Source organism: Magallana gigas, chromosome 5 (genome assembly GCF_963853765.1).
Source record: "Magallana gigas chromosome 5, xbMagGiga1.1, whole genome shotgun sequence".
NCBI lineage: Eukaryota > Metazoa > Mollusca > Bivalvia > Ostreida > Ostreidae > Magallana > Magallana gigas.
In genome coordinates, this window is record NC_088857.1 from 17,040,868 (window position 1) to 17,060,109 (window position 19,242).

Below are 19,242 nucleotides of genomic sequence, written 5' to 3' on the forward strand. Positions count from 1 at the left end.
TATTCCTATGTTAAACTTTGATTGAACCCCTCTTTGAGCCCTAGTATTTGTCCGATGGTCACAATTTTAACAATATAGAATTTTATATATAAATATATATATATATAAATAAATAAATAAATATATATATATATATATATATATATATATATATATATATATATATATATATATATATATATATATATATATATATATATATATATATATATATACACAAGCTAATGTGTAATTATTGTCATTTATGGTGCAGTGGTTCTTAAAAGGACGATTCTGTAAGACATGCACCCTTTTTTTTACTGTTTTGCAATGATCTCCCTTTAGTACTCCCCTTTATTTTAATATTATAGAATTCCTTGTCCATAGGGATGCTTTGTACCAAGTTTGGTTAAATTTGGAGCTCAATTGAACCGAAGGTTAGTTGCTGATAAACATTTGGTAAAAATTTATCTGATGATTTGTCATTTACCGCACGTTGGTGTCTAATTGGTAAAAAAAATAAACCTACCATTTGGTATACCTGAACAAAGAGCGTTTCAATATTTAAAGCATATGCCATTAATATTTGCTGAGAGAAATGCGACAGATATTTGTTACGGACAAACACAGACAGACACTCGAGAGTAAAAAGTATACACTGTTTCCTTCGGAGCGTGATTATAATAAAAATTCATGTATTAAGTTCATTTGAAATACAGACGAAATCATCGTCAATGTATATATGTACTTGTATTAAAAATGACATTGCACGTCAAATAGGCATCTTAGTCCTAAAATTCTAGCTACTTCGGTTCAGTAGAAGGTTTAAAGTTAAATAGTTCTCGAAGACCAAATACCAGTTGAATGACAGATAAAAACAGGGTAGGCTATGCAAATTTTTTAAAATTCTTTTCTGCTCTCTAACTGTGCAATTTTTTTTTCTTTTAATAAAAATGCATACATTAAGGTCAATCGTATGCCAGTCAACAAACCATGTTTTCTTAAAGGGGCATCTTTATGTTTTTTCTGCACAGATTACCATTCTTATAAAAACAACATGCTTATTGACAAATGTGGATTACACTCTGTCAGAAACAAATGTTAAGACAAATGTACTATGCTCATTCTTATCTTATCTACATGTCTCCTACTATTGCCAATACTGTTGGTAAAAAAACAAACCCAGACGTTACATAATCATTTGTTTTTATACCATCACTAATGCTAGTTGATCAATCACTAAACTGAGCATTAATAAAAATCAACTTAATACATCTACCTGGAAAATAAGTTATACAAATCAGATAAGCTAAAATTATCATATAGTTCAACTATTTTGAAATTTTGAAATTTAGTCATCTATAATACATGTACTATATTAAAATAATAGACACGAATTTTGGGGCTTTAATACCGAGAAATCAGAAGAGTATTGTCTTTGGTTTTATATATCCTAAACATCATTGGTACTTGAAGATTACCAATTTGTTTTTATATTTTCTCAATCAAGCTTCCCTAATTAATAATCAACGAAAATTTCTTTCAAAAATCCGGAAATATCTGGATTTATTTTAATTTTACAATCTTGTGCATTACATTCACGCTAAATCGCGGGAGGCTCTTTAGCTTATGTTTCCACAATATCACATTTTCATGGATAAACTCAGAAACTATATTACAAATACGTGTAAATTTTCATTGACAATCTGTCATTTATTCTGTTCATTATAGGAAATACAGGAGATCGATCTAACTCTAACTCAGTGCATTTAATATGAAAAATCCCGAAAGTTTCGAATGTCAAAATGGTGTGTAAATTCAAAGCGAGTAAAAAACGCTGGTGAAAAGTGTTGAATTCTTCATTAATATAAATTAAATTTTTAGATGAAAGGTATTTACAGCCTAAAAATTGCTCGTTATGAATAATTTGATTATAATTTTCAATGCAGCTTCATTAATTTTCTCCAAAATCGTTTCGGAGCGATTCTGCAATATTTTGCTACATTACGGTTATATGAGACACATTTTAACTGTAAAGAAGACCTGTCCCGAGACACAGTTAGATTATTCTTACTAAGCAGAGTGTAGTGAAATTAATAGCATTATTAATTATACATGTAGGTTATGTAAATGTCAACAATACGCTGTGTCAATGTATCTATTTCGTAAATGTCCGATATCATATGCAATGTCAACCCGTGCACGCACGGGTCAAAGTCTAGTTTGGAATGAAATCTATTAAGTTATTACATTTGAGTTAAATCTGAACTGACAATTTTGCCCACATAACCTTAAACCTAATATTTAAATATCCTTTCAGCAGAGATTAAAATGCAAAAAGTAATTATTCAAGAAATTACAAATGTTTGTACTGCTATTCAAACAGGAGACCTTTTTGTTATTAATTGTTACTGAAATAATTTCGACTTGGTAACTTATGGTAAATCTTATATATTATAACTTAATAATATTAAATCATCTTTTAAGACGATAATTTGCAACACACAACGGTCTCCAAACAAGAATTGTAATGTCCAGATATGAAAAAAATTTACCAGTATTGCTATGACCTCGTATTTATATGATATATTTTAAAGATAATGATAATTTTACCGTTGGTTTTAGATTTATTGAGGTTGACATATATTTGGCGGAGATGAAAATTGATACAAATCCTAATAAAACGTCCGAACACTGGTGATGATTCTGGTCAAATATCAGGCCTTTGACCACAAGTTCAATGTTTTTAAATGATAGAAGGGTAAATTGTCTTGAGTAGTTTATAGGTACAAATAATATTATTTTGTAACGATATTTGGGTTAAATTAAATTTAACACAATATCAAGCTATAAATTTATGTATCTGAGAAAATATATCAAATAATTAATTCCACCTGTGTTTAACAAACCTCGTCTTGTTGCATGACTTTCGCATTAATTTAGTAGAACAACCATCATTTTTTTTACATTTCAGTCACGAGATCATTTTTTACAGATAGCGTTTCTATTTAAGACAGCCGACTATCGACATAGTGCTCATTAAAACTAATTTAAACCTTATCTCCAGAAAAGTTTATAAATAATTTTATTATGAAATTATTATTTTATTTGCAATTGTTTTATATTAAATTTATCGTTTTATTTTCATTTTTTGGGATTGATTTAAATCATTTCCGCTACGCAGTTACTCTGGCAAACGGAAGTAAAACAATGTTTGGGCCTGTACAAATCATGAATCATCACCACTGACAAGACTTGTAGTACTTAATATTAATAAATAATCGATAAATTCGATGTAATTTATTCAGAAATATAAAAATTTTAAGGAGACTGATTTATAAATACCTTAAAAATCGTCAGATTTTAAATGGTACGAACTAGTTTGCTTTTATCGATACCCAAAGTGCCATTTCTACAGCAGTAGCGTTTGGAATAAAAGACAGACTATCCAAATGAAAGATAGAACCAGTATGGGCATAGACTAGACTTAATTGTCATTTGTTTGTATACAATTTTTCAGTAATTCAAATAATACATATTTGTATAACGCTTCTTGCAGTTTGACGGCGTTAAAAACATAACAATATTCATAAAGGGTTTTCCGTCTTTGGCTAAGAATTTTTGTCAAAAAAGGCCAAAAATTAATATTAGAAAAAATGTTTGTAGTTATTCAAACCTACTTTTATGCGATATTACATATAGTTAATTTTGAAAAATAAAAAAAATCAATAAAATAAGCTCCCGTCAGTACTTCAGTACTTTTGCTATGGATATCGCTAAACAGTCATATTTAATCTAATCTAATGAAATTATATAGAAAGCTTTTTACGTGAACGTTTCTAAATTAACTCACTAGAACTGTCAGCAGCGATCATCATTTCCGTCGTTGTAGCTGGAGGCAAAGTCGTAGGGGAGGTAGAGCTTCCATTAGCGATTTCTAAAGTCGATTCCGCTTCATCTTGTGTGCTCAAAGTAGTTATCTTGAACACAAAATCGTTTTTGTTGGGTTTTATTTTCAATTTAATTTTGCTGTTGCTTTTTAAAAATTTCATATGAAACATTAATAATGAAAAATGTTTCAACATAATTCCGTGCAGGTGTTAATTATTAATTCTGGAAAATGGTTGTTTAAAACATTTACCTCTGTTAAAGATTGGGTATGCGAGACAGAGATGTATTGCAAAAGGACCGACAAAACAAGCACACTACATGTCTTTTGAAAAAACCTAAATGGCGCCATATTGTCAAGGATTGATGTTCACTGCATTGTAACTGAAATGTTTAGAAAGAGAGAAATTTCAAATAACGTGTGTTTGAAAAAAAACAGATAAAAATCAAAATTCATTTGTTGTTACCTTTGTTAGTGTTGGTAGGTCTGTTTCTAACAATGTTCAACTTACATAATGGTTATCGTTTAACTTCGTATCGATTTATTGTCTGAAAAAGGTAGCTAAAATTCTGACATGCGCTTTAGATAAAAAAAAAAGTATGATCGTAAACGATGGAAAACCCGAAGAGGCTTCAACCAAAAATCAATTTATTTTGTAATGTCTTTTGCATGAAGTATTTACTCAGATTTTAAATCCCCGAAACGCACACCGATTCCAGAAACGTCTATTGAATGTTATGCAATTTCAAAAGAAGGTCAATAAATTAAATACCGTACTGATAACAAAATGTGACTCAATCAAGTTCCTTGTTTGCGTATTGTTTTTGATTAACTTCAAATCTCAATATGTTATAGTTGCGAACAGATTTATTAAGATATGTTTTTGTTCATCTGCTTTTTGTTCGCCGATTAAAAAGGGGCGGCAAGCAATCCTTTTTAAATTTTTTTTATCAAACTAACAAAATGAAAACATTTAAAATGTTTACACTTCGCATTTATATTCCAAAAAAATGCTTGAAAATACTCATTGTTATTGATATAGAACTGGCAAGACTACAATCGTTTGGAACCGTAATATATACGATTCGTAAACTGCGAGCTGATATTATCAGGAGCTGATAGAAAACTGAATGGAATTGATAAGTAAACAAAAACTGACACAGGCACGTAGCATCAGGGGGGGCCAGGGGGGGCCTGGCCCCCCCCACTTTTTCTCGCAGCAACAATTTTTGTTAAAATTTACATATAAAAATGGAATTATTATGGAGTTGGCCCCCCCACTTTTTTTGGTGTATGTAAAAAATTCATATGAAAATAAGGAAATTAGGAGTGAAATTGAAGTTATATAGTACGCCAGCCCCCCCCCCCCCCCCCACGGATTAGGATTTTGAAGATTTTGGAAAACTTAAAATTCCCCCCCCCCCTTTTTTTTTCTTTGCTTGTCAAGATTTTTTGGATGAATCTGGCCCCCCCACTTTCAAAAACGATGCTACGTGCCTGTGACAAGACTAAAATCTACATGATCCGGGGTCCAGTTCTAGTCAGTTCAATAACTTATTGTCTGTGGATAAATATATGGTTCCTTTTACTTTAAGAACCACTTTCAAATGCATTGTTTTGTTGTTAAATTAAAACGTTTATTCAAATATCTTCATACATAATGTTATAACCATTCATTTTTAGGCGGAAGCGCCTATTGCAATTGCTTTCATGACCTTCTACGTCATAGGTCAAATTCTTGCCCTTTTTCATGGTAAACTATCGGAAGTTATTTAAACTAAGGGCACACAACTCTATAACACCCCCCCCCCCCACTGTTCGACCCCCGTTTACACATCGTTTCTGATAATAGAACTGTGGTATGTCTCTAAATTTTTACTTCATCGTTTTTAATTATCCATTGAAAATGCCTATAGCAAATATAGCAAGTGGTAGATTAACGTTTTTGATAGTACAGGAACGAACGATAACTCTTGCGATGGTATGCGACATAAACAAGGGATAAGCTCGGAGTCTCATGCATGTAGATGAAATTCCGAGGGAAAAAATAGTTCAATTTGAAATTGCGTGTTTATGAGTACAGAAGAAAAAATTGATAGGGTAACAGGTAATGAATGCTTTAAAAAAAAAAAACAAGGGTGTGTATAAATCTCTTTAAAAAAGATTATTAGAATGATACAATGCATATAAATTATTTGTAAACATACCAACGTTTCGCGTAGTAATCTCAGACCATACTGCATAACGTTATGCAGTGTAAAGTTTTTGTCAACAAACCCACGTTGAGAACAACTGGTGACTGTCCATCTTCGACATACGTAAGGTAAGTTTGGTAATTAATGTGTTATTTCTCATTGTATAAACGTTTGCCTCATCATTTTAGATTTTCATGTTACAATAATCTTGATCGAGGAGCTGGTACATTCTTAATCCGAAATTCCTCTGACTCTAATCCCCGCTTGTATATTGTGACGTGCCGCTTAGACATGTCACAATATATAAGCGGGGGTTAGAATAAAAGAAATCTCAGATAAGTACATAAATTTTATGAAAGAATTTATATTGTTTGTGTTAGGCATTCATCGATAATTCTGAAATGTCGGTCTTTTGTTATAAATACTGTACAAGGCGAGGCCTACAGGATATCTTTAAAGATTAAAATTTAGCACAATGGAATCGCATATAAAGGAAGATAACATTTCCTTTTTTTAAACCTTTAATATTTTGTGACATCTTTGCAGATCTATATGTTCACATGGTGATTTTATAATATGTTACGAACTGCACTGTATGATATAGGGTTCATTCATTTTGCTTACAAAAAATTACAATATTCAGCTTGGTTTAAAAATGACTCATGAATAATGCAAATGAATTTTCTCAAAAAAATATCTCAAATATAGCTTTTAAGTATCATAAAGGTTGATATAACAAATATTCCAGATAGGCTATTGCAAAGATATTAAATTGAACATTTAAAAAAAATTAATATGATTTATCCTTTTACCTACTGTATTTACTTGTATTTCAGAATTACCTTATCATGACTCTATAATGAAAGTGACTAGTAAAATTTCCTATGGAAATTTCTCTACATCTTAATTTATATGATAATTTTTATGACTGCATTTTTTGTTTTTAGATTTTAAATTTTCAATTCATGAGAACTTGGACTATATACCGGTATATCTTTGATCTACCATGTTCATGATTAATTGCAATTCCAAAAAGACTCATTTATATACCTGACAATGATTATAGATAATAGCCTAACATAAATCTATTTGTTCTATATGTATATGTTCTTTCAGATGAATGTCAAGAAACTGATTAACATTAACTGACAAGAGGAGACAATGAGAGCTCAACATTATTCTTCATATCTGGTGAAGGGGAGAGTTGCTAAATTTGGGTGCACAACTAAATTCAAGCAAAACAAAGAAAAAGACAGATGCTATAAAAATGTGGTGTTGGCTTCCCAGTTCAGCACTTTTAAAGAGGGACAAACATTGCACATTTGCAACTTCTAAATGGAAGCAGGGCATCTGAAATATGCTGGAATCCTCATCTTAATGGCCTTAACGCCATTTTCAAGGTTAGTAAATACAACTAAATTTAAATACGATATTCCCCATGGTTTTCTTGTTTAAGTATGAACTAATTATACCCATGCTCGGAAGGAGAGGGGGTATATTGTTTTACCCTTGTGTGTCTGTTTGTCTATAACACAAATTTTGTCAAAATTATCTCAGCATTAATCGCAGATGCTTGAAATTTTAACTCAGTCTTTGTTAAGGCATGCCATTCAGTAGGATTGATTTTTCAAAATATTTGATGTCAACTTCCCATTACATGTAATGTTAACTATGCTTTTTTGTATACACATCAGAGCAGGGGTATCACTAGTGAGCATTGACTCACAGATATCTTGTTGTCATATCTTTAATAATATAGTAAATATTCTTGTACTAAATGCAATTCAAAACTGAAGAATTTTGGAGAAAAAAATTAAACTTTCATTTACAGTTCAATCACTATATTTTCCATTATTGTATGTAATATACCAAAATAACCTTACAATTATTGATAATTCATATCGTGTGATATTCTTGTATATCTCATCCTTTATTTGCAAGATACATGTATACTTTTGAAAATAAATTATGTAATGTAAAACACATATAAATTCAAAATATTTTATAGATTATTTTTTTTTTAAATCCATGTTTTCTTTATTGGAGGTCAAGTATATTGTAATGAAATATTGCTTGATAACATATCCATTATTCATTTTTCATCAACACATTTTAGAATATCAAGACAGTGGTCATTGGTATAATGGATGCAAGACAACACTAGTGAATTGAAATTGTTGTTACTACAAATGACACACTCCAGGATTACACGCTTTCCAAAAAAACCATTACGGCATGCAACCATAAAGGGATTCTTTGAAAGTCTATGTTCTGTAATGGTGGAAGTTCTCTTGAAGATTCCATTAGTATTAAAATAAAAACTTAAAAGGTAAAAGTTCAAATGTCTTCAATACTAGAGACCTGTGATTTGACAGTACAACATGGAGCAATTGTAAAGGACACATAATTTGTACATTATTGAATATCAATATATAGTTATCCATAAATTACTGGGCTTTTACATTGTATTGAAATTCTCAACATTTGCATATTTGATCTTTGTAAAATATGTTTGGTATACAGTACAGTAAGAAAATACATTCTTTCTAAGTTTTAAACATTTGTCAACAAAATATATGAACTGCAATCTGAGGATCAATAAGAGGTCTGCAATTCTCCACATATAAAATGACTTTGAAATCATCCTGTTACTGTTAAACTTGAGAATATATTAAGAAAACATCAAAATCTCTTTATCGAATACCTTTTTTACAACACATTGTCCGGATATTTTGTGTATTATTCTATGAAGCTGATTTCTTAATGGCTATTGCTTCTCAGGTAAGCAAAGTGACACACATACTACTTGATTCTGTAAAATACTGTAATCAAGTGATGTACAAATGTCATTTCTGCATTTTTTGTGAAACATGATTGTAAAGAATAAAATACTACAGTTTCAGAAGTTCAGTTTACTAAATTCTAATACTTTAATATTCTTTCATCATTTTGATGTCAAAATGAACATTTTTAATAAAAATGGCATAATAAATGAAAATGTATTCCTGTAATTTCAGCTTGCATATAAGTATCAACTGTTATACGAATGTACTTCACAAAATAAATGTTTTGATGTTTAAATTGCTCTTCTCATTTAATCTTTATTTAAGGCATGGCCCAGACTAATCTGGTGCAGTAACAGAGTATTTCCACATTTACTACATGTATATACCTTAATTGACATATTAAAATAGTGTTTTATGTTATCAAACTAATTCTGATTGACAACATTGACAACTTGCAATCATGCTTCCGCCTATCAGTACTTTCAGTACTTTGATTGTATTTTTTATTGACTTTGCGTGTCCAATTTAAGAAATGAATAGCAATGTTCAAAGGTTCACTGGGGTATGAATCTGGTTGGTCATGCAAACAAATTCCCAGATAATGTGATAACATATCAACCAAGTTCATACCCTATGGGTTTTTTTTATTTCAATGAATTGCTTTGACTTATGTTTTAGACAGTCAAATAATCCCAAATTATTAACATATATAAGTGTGTTCAAATAGTTTTAATAATGCGACAATCAATCCAGTAGCTCGTGCGATGAACATTTTGACGTCATATATTTTTGACCCATTAAAACATTTACCCAGAAATGAATGATTTTGCCCCTTTGTATTTTTTTGGAAGAAAATTTGCAAAAAAAAAATGTAAATATTACTCTTATTAATCATTGAGATCGTTGACTCCCAGTTTTTGCGAGGGATAGTCTCGGACATCCAACTATTTGTATTAACCATGCTAACCTTCAAGCATATGGAAAAATGGTTGTTTTTTCTGTTTTTCGCTGTGGTTAACAAAATGATACTTGTAATTTACGTATTTTACTCATCTATAGACATTTTATGTAACGATTCAGATTCAGATTATGATATAAATATAAAGACTTAATAGTTTTCTTTGGTACATGTATGTCATTCGGTCGGGCTGTGCAGTAGAGATGTGTGATTTTTCTGCAATGCTGGGCATCGTCATACCCAGATTAAAATGATATGGAAGAAAATTAATCAGTTGAAAAATGTAAAGTAATAAAGGATTCAATGCTTTTTATTTTCTTTCATCAATTGATCAGAATATGTTAGAAAAAGAAAATGTTTGTTTGTTTATCCTCAAGGAACTTTTTCTCCATGCGTAAATTTGTTGACGTCTTGTAATAAATGAGTTGTGCTGCTCAAAATTACAATTTTGCAAAAAAGATTGGTAAAACATGTGTTAAAAAGAACCTATCTTGATATGCGACGGTGTATGATTTTAATTCCACTCAATGTCTGTTTTTTTATCCCCTCGCCAGCTTGAATGCTTGGAGACAGAGAACACACAACTTGTTGAATTAAAATCTAATACCACTGCAAATAATGAGATATTCTATATAAATGAATTTGAATTTGAATGCTAAGAAACAAAAATAACCGTCATTGGATTAAGTGCAACAAGATATGGACGTGTACATGTAGTTTCTCCTTCAAGGATGTAACAGTATACAAAATGAGTGGTTGAACTGTGAAAATAATTTGCTGATGTTTAATTATAGTCTCTTCAAAGATATCTATTCAGCATTTTTGGACGATTTTTAATAAAAATACACGTACCTGTGAAAGAAGTGCAGTTAGAATAGACGAAACGGAAAATATTCAAGATAATTCCATTCACACATTATCATTTTCATTCAAAAAATTCACAGGAACGAAAACTAATTTTCAATCTTAAGGAGATTTATAATCGGGATTTTTAAGTCATTCGGAATACCTCGAACAAATTTTATCACCCGGTTCTGTTGCAATATAGAATTCCCGTAGACATGTTTTTTTTACCTTGTATTGAAACCTGATAAGATAGAGGGGTCGTTTTAAAGGAAAAATCGTTGAAATGTTTCATACGTTTGGATGAAGGTAAATTTTATCACGTCCTGACCAAAATTACCACCTAATAATATTCAAAGAATGATTCCTAAATACTTATATATTTATATAACTTTAAGCCATTGTACGATTAAATTTTTAAAATATAAATAAGCAAACCCCGCTGGCGCCTCAATTTGTCATCATCTGAATTTCTGGGTTATACAGTACAAAATCGATACGTAGTGTTATCAGAAGCAAAGACACTGGAAAATGTAAATATTTAAGAAATAAGGAATCATTCTTTGAGTATTATGTGGTGATTATTTAGGTCGGGGCGTGATCAAATTAATAAAGCCTGAAGGCCTTTATAATCGTTTAAACCCTGAGGTATTTATAATTATCGAGTAAAACACAAAATGTGAATGGAGGATAAATTGGGACAGAGTATACATTGCAGTATGATTTTTAACAGATTTTTTGATGTTCTTTTCAATGCAAATTTATCATTAATTAGTTATACAAGAATACCAAAAGGTATATTGTAAGCAATTACATCGCTATCACAGAAAATAAAAACTTTACATTGCAACTGGCGATCATTTGAATCTTTATTCTAGAATTTAAGTTGTAACATCGAATTTGCAAATGAAAAGCGCGCTTTTCAACAACAGGGAAGAAAAATCATCACCTTAGAAAGTTAAACTAATATTCACTGATTAAAAGTAAACTATCCCCTAAACAAACCTATTAAACTTAAACTAACTGTATATCATATTTTCTTTATACCAGATAACCGTGATGTTTATCTTTTTCTGCTATAAATTCAATGGAAACAATACTTATTGTTAAATTTTCTCATATGCTTTTCCAAGCCCAAACATATGAAGAAACAAACTACATGAGTAAAATACTCCTATTTTTAATCGTGACTGTCTGAAATAATTATTTTGATGTCCAAACTCCAATACTTTATATGCTTGACTTTATCAATTCTATGTTTGCAAGAACTTAACAATACAAGTGTTCCTTAAAGATTAAAGCTGTCAAGGCAAATATTTATTCAATGATAACGTTTTTTTCTTTATATCAAACCAGGAAGAACATTTCGGCTTCTGACTAATGGTTATTACAAAGTTCAAAAAGTGGGAAAATATGGGAATACTATAGTTAACATTTTGTGTAAAAATGAAAAAAAAATATATTTCAAAAATCCAAGAGAAAGACTGCCGAATTTTTCTATCTCAGATTAAAATTAATCTGCAAAGAACAGTAACTTGAACATGTTTTATATCATAAAGGTATTAAAAAGATAAAGGTTTGATAATTTTCACAACTTTACAATATTCTGGGCACAGCAATTATTATGATGTATGATACAAATCAAATATCAAGTCAAATCAAAAATCAACTTGTGCAACGGGTTGCAAATAAAGAATGGGCATTAGGTACTTGTAATCGTGTAATCGTAATCGATTATAACCATAACTATGACGTCATTAACAATGCATTTCCGCGTAATTTTTATAAAACTTGGCAGAAGACACCAAATCATCAGTGTTTTTTTTTTTTAAATAAAAACTATGTCTACAGCCGTCGCCCACGAGGAAACTTTCCTTATTATTTCATCATGTGACATCACATAATATAAAATGTATCAATTTCGTTGTGGGCGATGGTTGAAGATAAATTTTCATTTTTTGAAAAAATGTGCCACGTTCATCATTTTTGACAGCATCTTATAAAAATGAAGTCAATATTCTTTATTGAAAACGGGATAAAAGTGTATAACTTGGTACTTTAAATACAAATGTGTTAAAGACGAGAAACGTGTATTTTTAATGAGATTGAAACAACTTTTGAAATTAAGGGCAAATATTAAAAGAAACTGTAACCTCTTCTGAGAATAATTACATGTACAAGCTCCACTTTAATTCAAATCATGAAGCAAAGGTCTCTAAAAGATCTTTGCATGTTACCAATAATATCTATAATTATCAAATTTTTATCAAATTGTAATTTTTAAGAAATCAATAACAGAATAGCTGTTGGATAAAAGGTAAAGGATTCACCCAAACTCGTAAACTTCCAAGATAAAGTCATCGTTTACATAGTTTAAAATATTAAGCTCTCAATATTGCTCATGCTTTTTCATTTCAATTCGATAAGCATTAAAACTATTAAAATGTTATCTTATCAAAATTGAAATAACAAGTCTCAGATTATCATATCATTTATAATAAATATACCCATCTCTAAAAAAATATCATTTACACTTTAATAAAAAGAATTAATTTTTAAACGATGACATGGTATTAAGTAATCGATTACAATGCGATTACAAGACAAAAATGAGTGAAATCGATTTATAATCGATTGCACAAAAATTACTAGTGTCATCAGTTATTTACTTACAGTTTTAAGTAATCGTGCCCATGCCCGATAAAGAGCAGGTCCTGAAAATCGTGTGCATAATACACAAAATTACGTATACACATCCATAAATAGGGCTTAAATTCAATTGTCAAAGTTTAACAACATACAATTTTACGTGTAGAACAGAACAAAATCAAGTTCAGCATATATTAAACATTGCCCCTAAGAGGTACAGAGGTCAAAACTTGTTAATATTTACAAGTAGGTTGCAGTTTTTATTTCACAAGTTCTCTGGGCCGATATTCATAATTAAAAATCGGGTCAGGTAATTCTGCCACCATAGTGAGGATAGAGAGGCAAATAGAAACAGCCGGAACCACACCATTCCACAAATTGTATTGATAGAATGGTCATATACATCGAGAGCCTCGAAATCCCCTGGAGTGGGTTAGGAAAAGTGTAACTTCCTAAAGGCGACAGACGTCCATGTATAAGGGGATATGTGTGACGAATAGTTGCACCCTGTGTTAGGTATGTAAAAATTACGTTTGCGGGTTTTTCATTGGGCGTATGTTTGCCCAAAAAAAACCGTAAATGAAGACGCGGGGGATACGACCATATCACCACAGCATTAAGAAAGCGAGGCCTATAAACCCAAATACATCATCTGCAACAGTTTAATACTTTCTAGCCAAGAGCTTCCCCAAAGCAAATGAAATTAAAATTTCATTGTTCATGAACTATGTTTCATATGTTTTATTGTATATGTAAGACTTCCAGCGCCCTTATCTCTGGATTTCGTCAGTAGCAAACCCAAGGTATGTGCAATCTTTGCAAACGAAGATAGTGGGATTTAAATCCTGATGAGCTTTTAGGAATTTGAAGATGTTTAATAGCTTAGGAAAGAACTCCTGTAAATTGATACATTTTAAGTGGGGGATACTGTAGATTTCTTATTTTACGCGAGTACATGTACTTATTTTCGCGGTTCAACGGTTTTCCGTCAAATCGCGAGAATATAAAATCGCCAATGCCGAAATTTTATCATAGTTTTATGTTGTTTACATATGTTTGAAAATTAAAAGCGAGACTTTAAAATTAGCGAGAAGGGCTTCTCGCGATTTTAAGCGGATATTAATTCCTCGCGTTTTATTAGGAATTTACAGTATTAAAAATGACAAAACAATGACCTTGGACATCCCGGGTGCCCGTCGACGTAATAAAAAACAAGTCGATATAGACATACTATACTGCACTGTCCTTCTATTTGTGATACAAATTCCAAAAGCATTAATACACACGATGGGTAAAGTCTGGACGATGTTTCGTATAACTAATTTTGTATTTGGCAATTTACCGTCTGCCTAATTCTTGAAATCTTTCAATCCTTGCAGGAACTATGGAGTAAGAAATTCATTAGATGGGTCTGGTATGTTATTCAATCCAAACCACCTTTGGGCCTCATTGGTAGTTAAGAATAAGCCAAAAAATAAAAAAAAACATAAATGCATAATTATAGTGACCAAGAAATGAAGCCCATTCTACCAAAATAAGTGAAAATTGTAAAATGCAATTGTAACAAAATGTAAGAATCGTTTATACAATATAGTTATGTAAAGATGACATTTCCCTTTTGATTTGAGTCCCCCAAAATACAAACACTCTGTTTTTTTTTTAGTAGGGTGCCATATTTTGATCAGTTGTGTAATGTAAAATTTCCTAATCAAAAGTACATAAGTTGTAGAAATTTAACATTTTTCATTCTACAAATGTTAATATACAAAAGCATAAGTAATTAATATATTCATAGATATACATGTATTCTGATTTTTTTGATAATGTTAATGATAAATAAATCCAAAGAATGAATTACTTTTTTCAAATTGATGTTTCCATAAAAAGGGGGTAGGGATGGTTCATATTGCAGAATGTCAAGAAAGTTACAATTAAAATTTATACTGGTATGTTATATCTATATGTAATGGAGCACATGCTAAGGTTGATGTAAGTTTTTAAGAAAATTTCGTTGAGTATTATTATATGCCAACACATTCTGTGAACATTAAGATTAAAAATCTCTAAAATTTAAATTGTTGATTATATCAATATTTTCGTAAAATTGTTATATTGGTATGTTAAAATGCCAAATGTTGTAAATAATTTTTTCCAATTTCATTTCTCTTTTTAATAGTAATGAAAATAATATGCAAATAAATTTCATTAATTTTGATTAAAATCATAATGCCTGAAAAAAGGTCTGTAGGCGGTCAATTTCTATCAAAATATCTCCCTTACAAGTGATTTTACACTGCAGCATCCTGTTCCTCCTTTTTAAACCAAATGTGTACAATTTTCATCCCCTGTTGAAGTATATAAAATAATGAATCGAGATCCTTTTTCTTTTCACTACCCCTCCCCTATTTGTGAATAAATGTTTTTCAAAATTAAATTCCAATCATGTTTTAAACTCTGAAATGAAGCTTAAAAATAATAAAAGAAAATCTGTAACAGGTCAATTTAAGAGCTATTTGGTTTTCAGGTGACCGTAAAGGCCATAAAAATCGGGTTTTCTTTATACGGTTCCTGTTCTCTTCTCGGATATCGCTACAATACATTTTCATTATTTATTGTGGAACACTTAGTAGATGAATTAAATCAAGATTTTTTACAAAGATATTTCTTTATTCATTATTTACACACCAACACACAAATGAATATAACATGTACAGGAATGTTATTCATTGCAAAGTGAGAAAAAGTATACAGCTTTGAATTGTTTATATCGTTTAATTGAGCAAATAATAGTAAAAATTCAGTAACTACATATCAAAATCACTTCAACACGTCTTTTATATACAAAAAAAAACAACTTTATGAGAAATATCAAATCGTACTACCAATCAACTCACTCTTTATCTGATACAACTACTTGAGTCTTCCTTCTCTCTACATGGATAATCATGTATATAAAATCAGTATAAAAATGTTGAGATTAATGGTCGTGGCTATTTTTAGACTGTATTTGTCACCTTTGGGAGAATAGTTCTATATAAAATTATAGTAAAATGCCCAAATTCAAAAGGTAAAAACATGTTTTTTCCTTTACTAAGTAATAATTTGGAGATAAAAAAAAGTCGTATTTTAATCTGATGGTTAATTTGTTGACCGCAAAGCCGCCTTAAATGAAAGGTTTTTGAGAAAATAAGCACAACGTTTCCGAAATCTCCTATACCGATTTCTTCTAGTACAATGTAGCTGGTCGTTTTATCCGAAACTGAAAAAAAGATAGTGTCAATAAAACTTCAACTACAATGTAATATAATAATACACTCTATTTTTGAAGAAAAAAAAATAAAAAAAAGTTAAATATGGTTACGTCTCTTTTGGTACATGTATCTATATGAATAGACTCTTTCTCTTTCTTTTTTCGATTTACTTATATTATTATTCATCTATGTATATGAAATCTCTCTTTCTCTCTTAATATATCTCTCCCATTTATTTTACTTGTTTTTGTTGATTCAAAAGATCGTCGATTGAGTTCCAGTGACCAAGATTGTTGTAACCTTTAAATATCAATATTAGAAAATATCAAATATAACAGACAGCTGAACAAGTGACCAGTTCAATGTAAATGGCTTTTTAAGCATTAAAAGTTATACAATGTAACATACAAAAAAGGAAACAAATAACAAGACAAAACTGCAAAATACATGCATTATTTCTAAATTGCAGGTCTTTCTATATGTATAATATTATGGTTTTCAAAATTTTGGGTGGTCCGAATTCATTTTTAAGCTTCGGTTTTATTACAACATAAAATTTAATAGAAATTAAAACAACCCCAAAATAGTTTTTACCTCTGGATGTATTCTCTTTATTGAACTTAATCTCGTGATTATCCGATTCAATGACACTGTAAATGAAAACATATATTTGACATTTAAACATGTTAAACTTCTTTCAATTAAGCAAAGATACTCTCTCTCTCTCTCTTTCTCTCTCTCATAGTTTATATTATATAAAATTGATCAAATAGAATTCTTTATCAACGCAAAACAAAGTCCTTGAGATTTAAAAAATCAAAATGTATGTATTTGGATTTTTCTTTTTTCTTTCTTTTTTTTTTAAACATACTGCACGTATACGAATAATAATTATAATTTACTTATCTTAACGAACTGATGAATAAATACATTGTAATAACCTTTTACTGTTATGCTTGGATTTTCCTTTACGACAAACGTACACCACTACAAGACCAATTGTTGCCATTGACAGTGGAATAGCGATTCCAATAATGATAAAAAGTGTCCAACCTAAAATTAGATGAATACAGTCACAAAATATGACACATTCAAAACTGTATAATGTCCAAATAAAAATAGCTGGCATCAATATATTTACTAAAATAGATTGTGCGATACGATGGCGATATAAAACAATAATATTTCATTTTGTTCAATCAGGTATGGTAGTTACTTATTTAATTTAATTTCCGGCAATGTTCACGCCAATTTGTAATTTTATTATACATAAATAATACTATCAACAGGTATATGAAACAATATTGTAATGTTTTATGAATGATTTATATCGATTCTGTATAACTTTATTAAATACATTTTTACTTACCTTTCGTATCTGAGTTTCTAAGAAAAGATGAAAAGTATAATTTATGTCTAATCAATGTACATATATACGTTTTTTCTATCTATATACATATATCTCTCTTGCAAAACAATGTAACGTATAATTTTGGAATATTTACATTTTAAAGTTTATAACACCGGTACTTACACACATGAAGCTACTCCTGATGAATCGACACACGTTTCACCACTCGAACACACGTCAGTGTAAATAAGACATGGGTTGATTGTAGAGTTGAGATCTACGTGTATTTTGATAGGCAGTATTTAGAGAACACTTTATTAGCGCTTGCATCAAATTCAAAAAAAGAACAACTATCAATATAATATCATCCATCATTTTCAACTATTGAGTTATTTTTTTCAAACCCCAACAATAGCAATGTCACCGTCAACATTAAGGTTTCAACGCTCTTCCAATATCGATGAGAGGGGGAAGTAATATGATGAATTATGATTGAAAGTTAGGGTAAAATTAATGGCTTTTTTGAATGACTTTTTAAATGTTACTCCTGTTATAATGCAGTGTCTCTTTAACGATTTAAATAATAAAGGATAAAAAAAACCATTATCCATAACTTACTTATTGTGCTCTTATCGTTGAATAAAACTATGTTTTTGACCTCTGTACTTTGGTTAAACAAAACAATTTTTTCATCTTGTCGCAGCAATTTGACCATGCTGTTTGCAGTGTCAACTTTAAGGGATTCCTCTGTGCCACTCGAGTAGATCTCATGATCAACAATCACGCTTCCAAATCTAATGTTAAAACAATGTTACTAAACAAATTACTAATACATGTTGAAAAATGCATCAAAGTGTTTTAGTTACCGTTTTTATGTACAATCACTTACCGCATAGATAAAAACACTACTCTTGTGAAATCTTGAACACGTATCCTGTAAAACGTCTCCAGCTTTGCAAATAAAGAAAAACAAATAAATCTATTATAATAAAATCAAAGTAACACAAACCTATAAATTGAATAAACAATACAAAATAATCAAATAAAAATTAATATGATATGTAAGTTGGTTTCCAATATGTTTACCTGTGATGTGATTTCCACTATCCACTTGTCAGTATTTTTCAGAATGTTTTCTCTTGTGTAGGCAAAATCGAAGCTTATTTCCAATTTCACTTTATATTCGTCATTACCTAACACAAAAACGTACATGTATTAAAAAAAATCCTAAAAAGTGTAGTTGCAAATACATACTTATTATTGTGCTAAGGTTCGAATTAAAAGAACTCTTTAATTTAGAAAGATGCATAAATAAACTGCTTAATTTTATTGATATATATT

The 19,242-nt window shown here is 30.1% G+C and overlaps 2 protein-coding genes and 1 long non-coding RNA gene across 20 annotated transcripts in view; all 3 read right to left on the minus strand.

Annotated features, from left to right (window-relative positions):
• LOC105325441 (uncharacterized) overlaps positions 1-10,822 on the minus strand; it is a 56,222-nt gene extending 45,400 nt beyond the window's left edge. For 4 of the 5 annotated variants that reach the window (XM_066086205.1, XM_066086206.1, XM_066086204.1 and 1 more), the window contains exons 1-3: positions 4,335-4,422; positions 4,121-4,251; positions 3,833-3,959 (exon numbers count right to left, since the gene is read on the minus strand). In XM_066086205.1, the coding sequence (XP_065942277.1) occupies positions 3,833-3,959; positions 4,121-4,219 (226 nt within the window). In that variant the 5' untranslated portion in view covers positions 4,220-4,251; positions 4,335-4,422. Of the gene's footprint in view, positions 1-3,832; positions 3,960-4,120; positions 4,252-4,334; positions 4,423-10,659 lie in introns of those variants that run through there. The other variant, XM_066086203.1, reaches the window with a different exon arrangement.
• Positions 10,823-15,958: 5,136 nt separating this feature from the next.
• Positions 15,959-17,649, minus strand: LOC136275905 (uncharacterized). The gene is made up of 4 exons (XR_010714415.1): positions 17,492-17,649; positions 17,145-17,200; positions 16,792-16,850; positions 15,959-16,558 (listed from the first exon to the last, which is right to left on the minus strand). It is a non-coding gene; the product is annotated as an uncharacterized lncRNA (long non-coding RNA).
• Positions 17,650-18,073: 424 nt separating this feature from the next.
• Positions 18,074-19,242, minus strand: part of LOC105325440 (uncharacterized) — a 52,571-nt gene continuing 51,402 nt past the window's right edge. For all 14 annotated transcript variants that reach the window (XM_066086201.1, XM_066086200.1, XM_066086198.1 and 11 more), the window contains 4 exons: positions 18,988-19,094; positions 18,791-18,852; positions 18,520-18,695; positions 18,074-18,178 (listed from right to left, as the gene is read on the minus strand). In XM_066086201.1, coding sequence (XP_065942273.1) covers positions 18,081-18,178; positions 18,520-18,695; positions 18,791-18,852; positions 18,988-19,094 — 443 coding nt within the window. In that variant the 3' untranslated portion in view covers positions 18,074-18,080. The remainder of the gene's footprint in view (positions 18,179-18,519; positions 18,696-18,790; positions 18,853-18,987; positions 19,095-19,242) is intronic.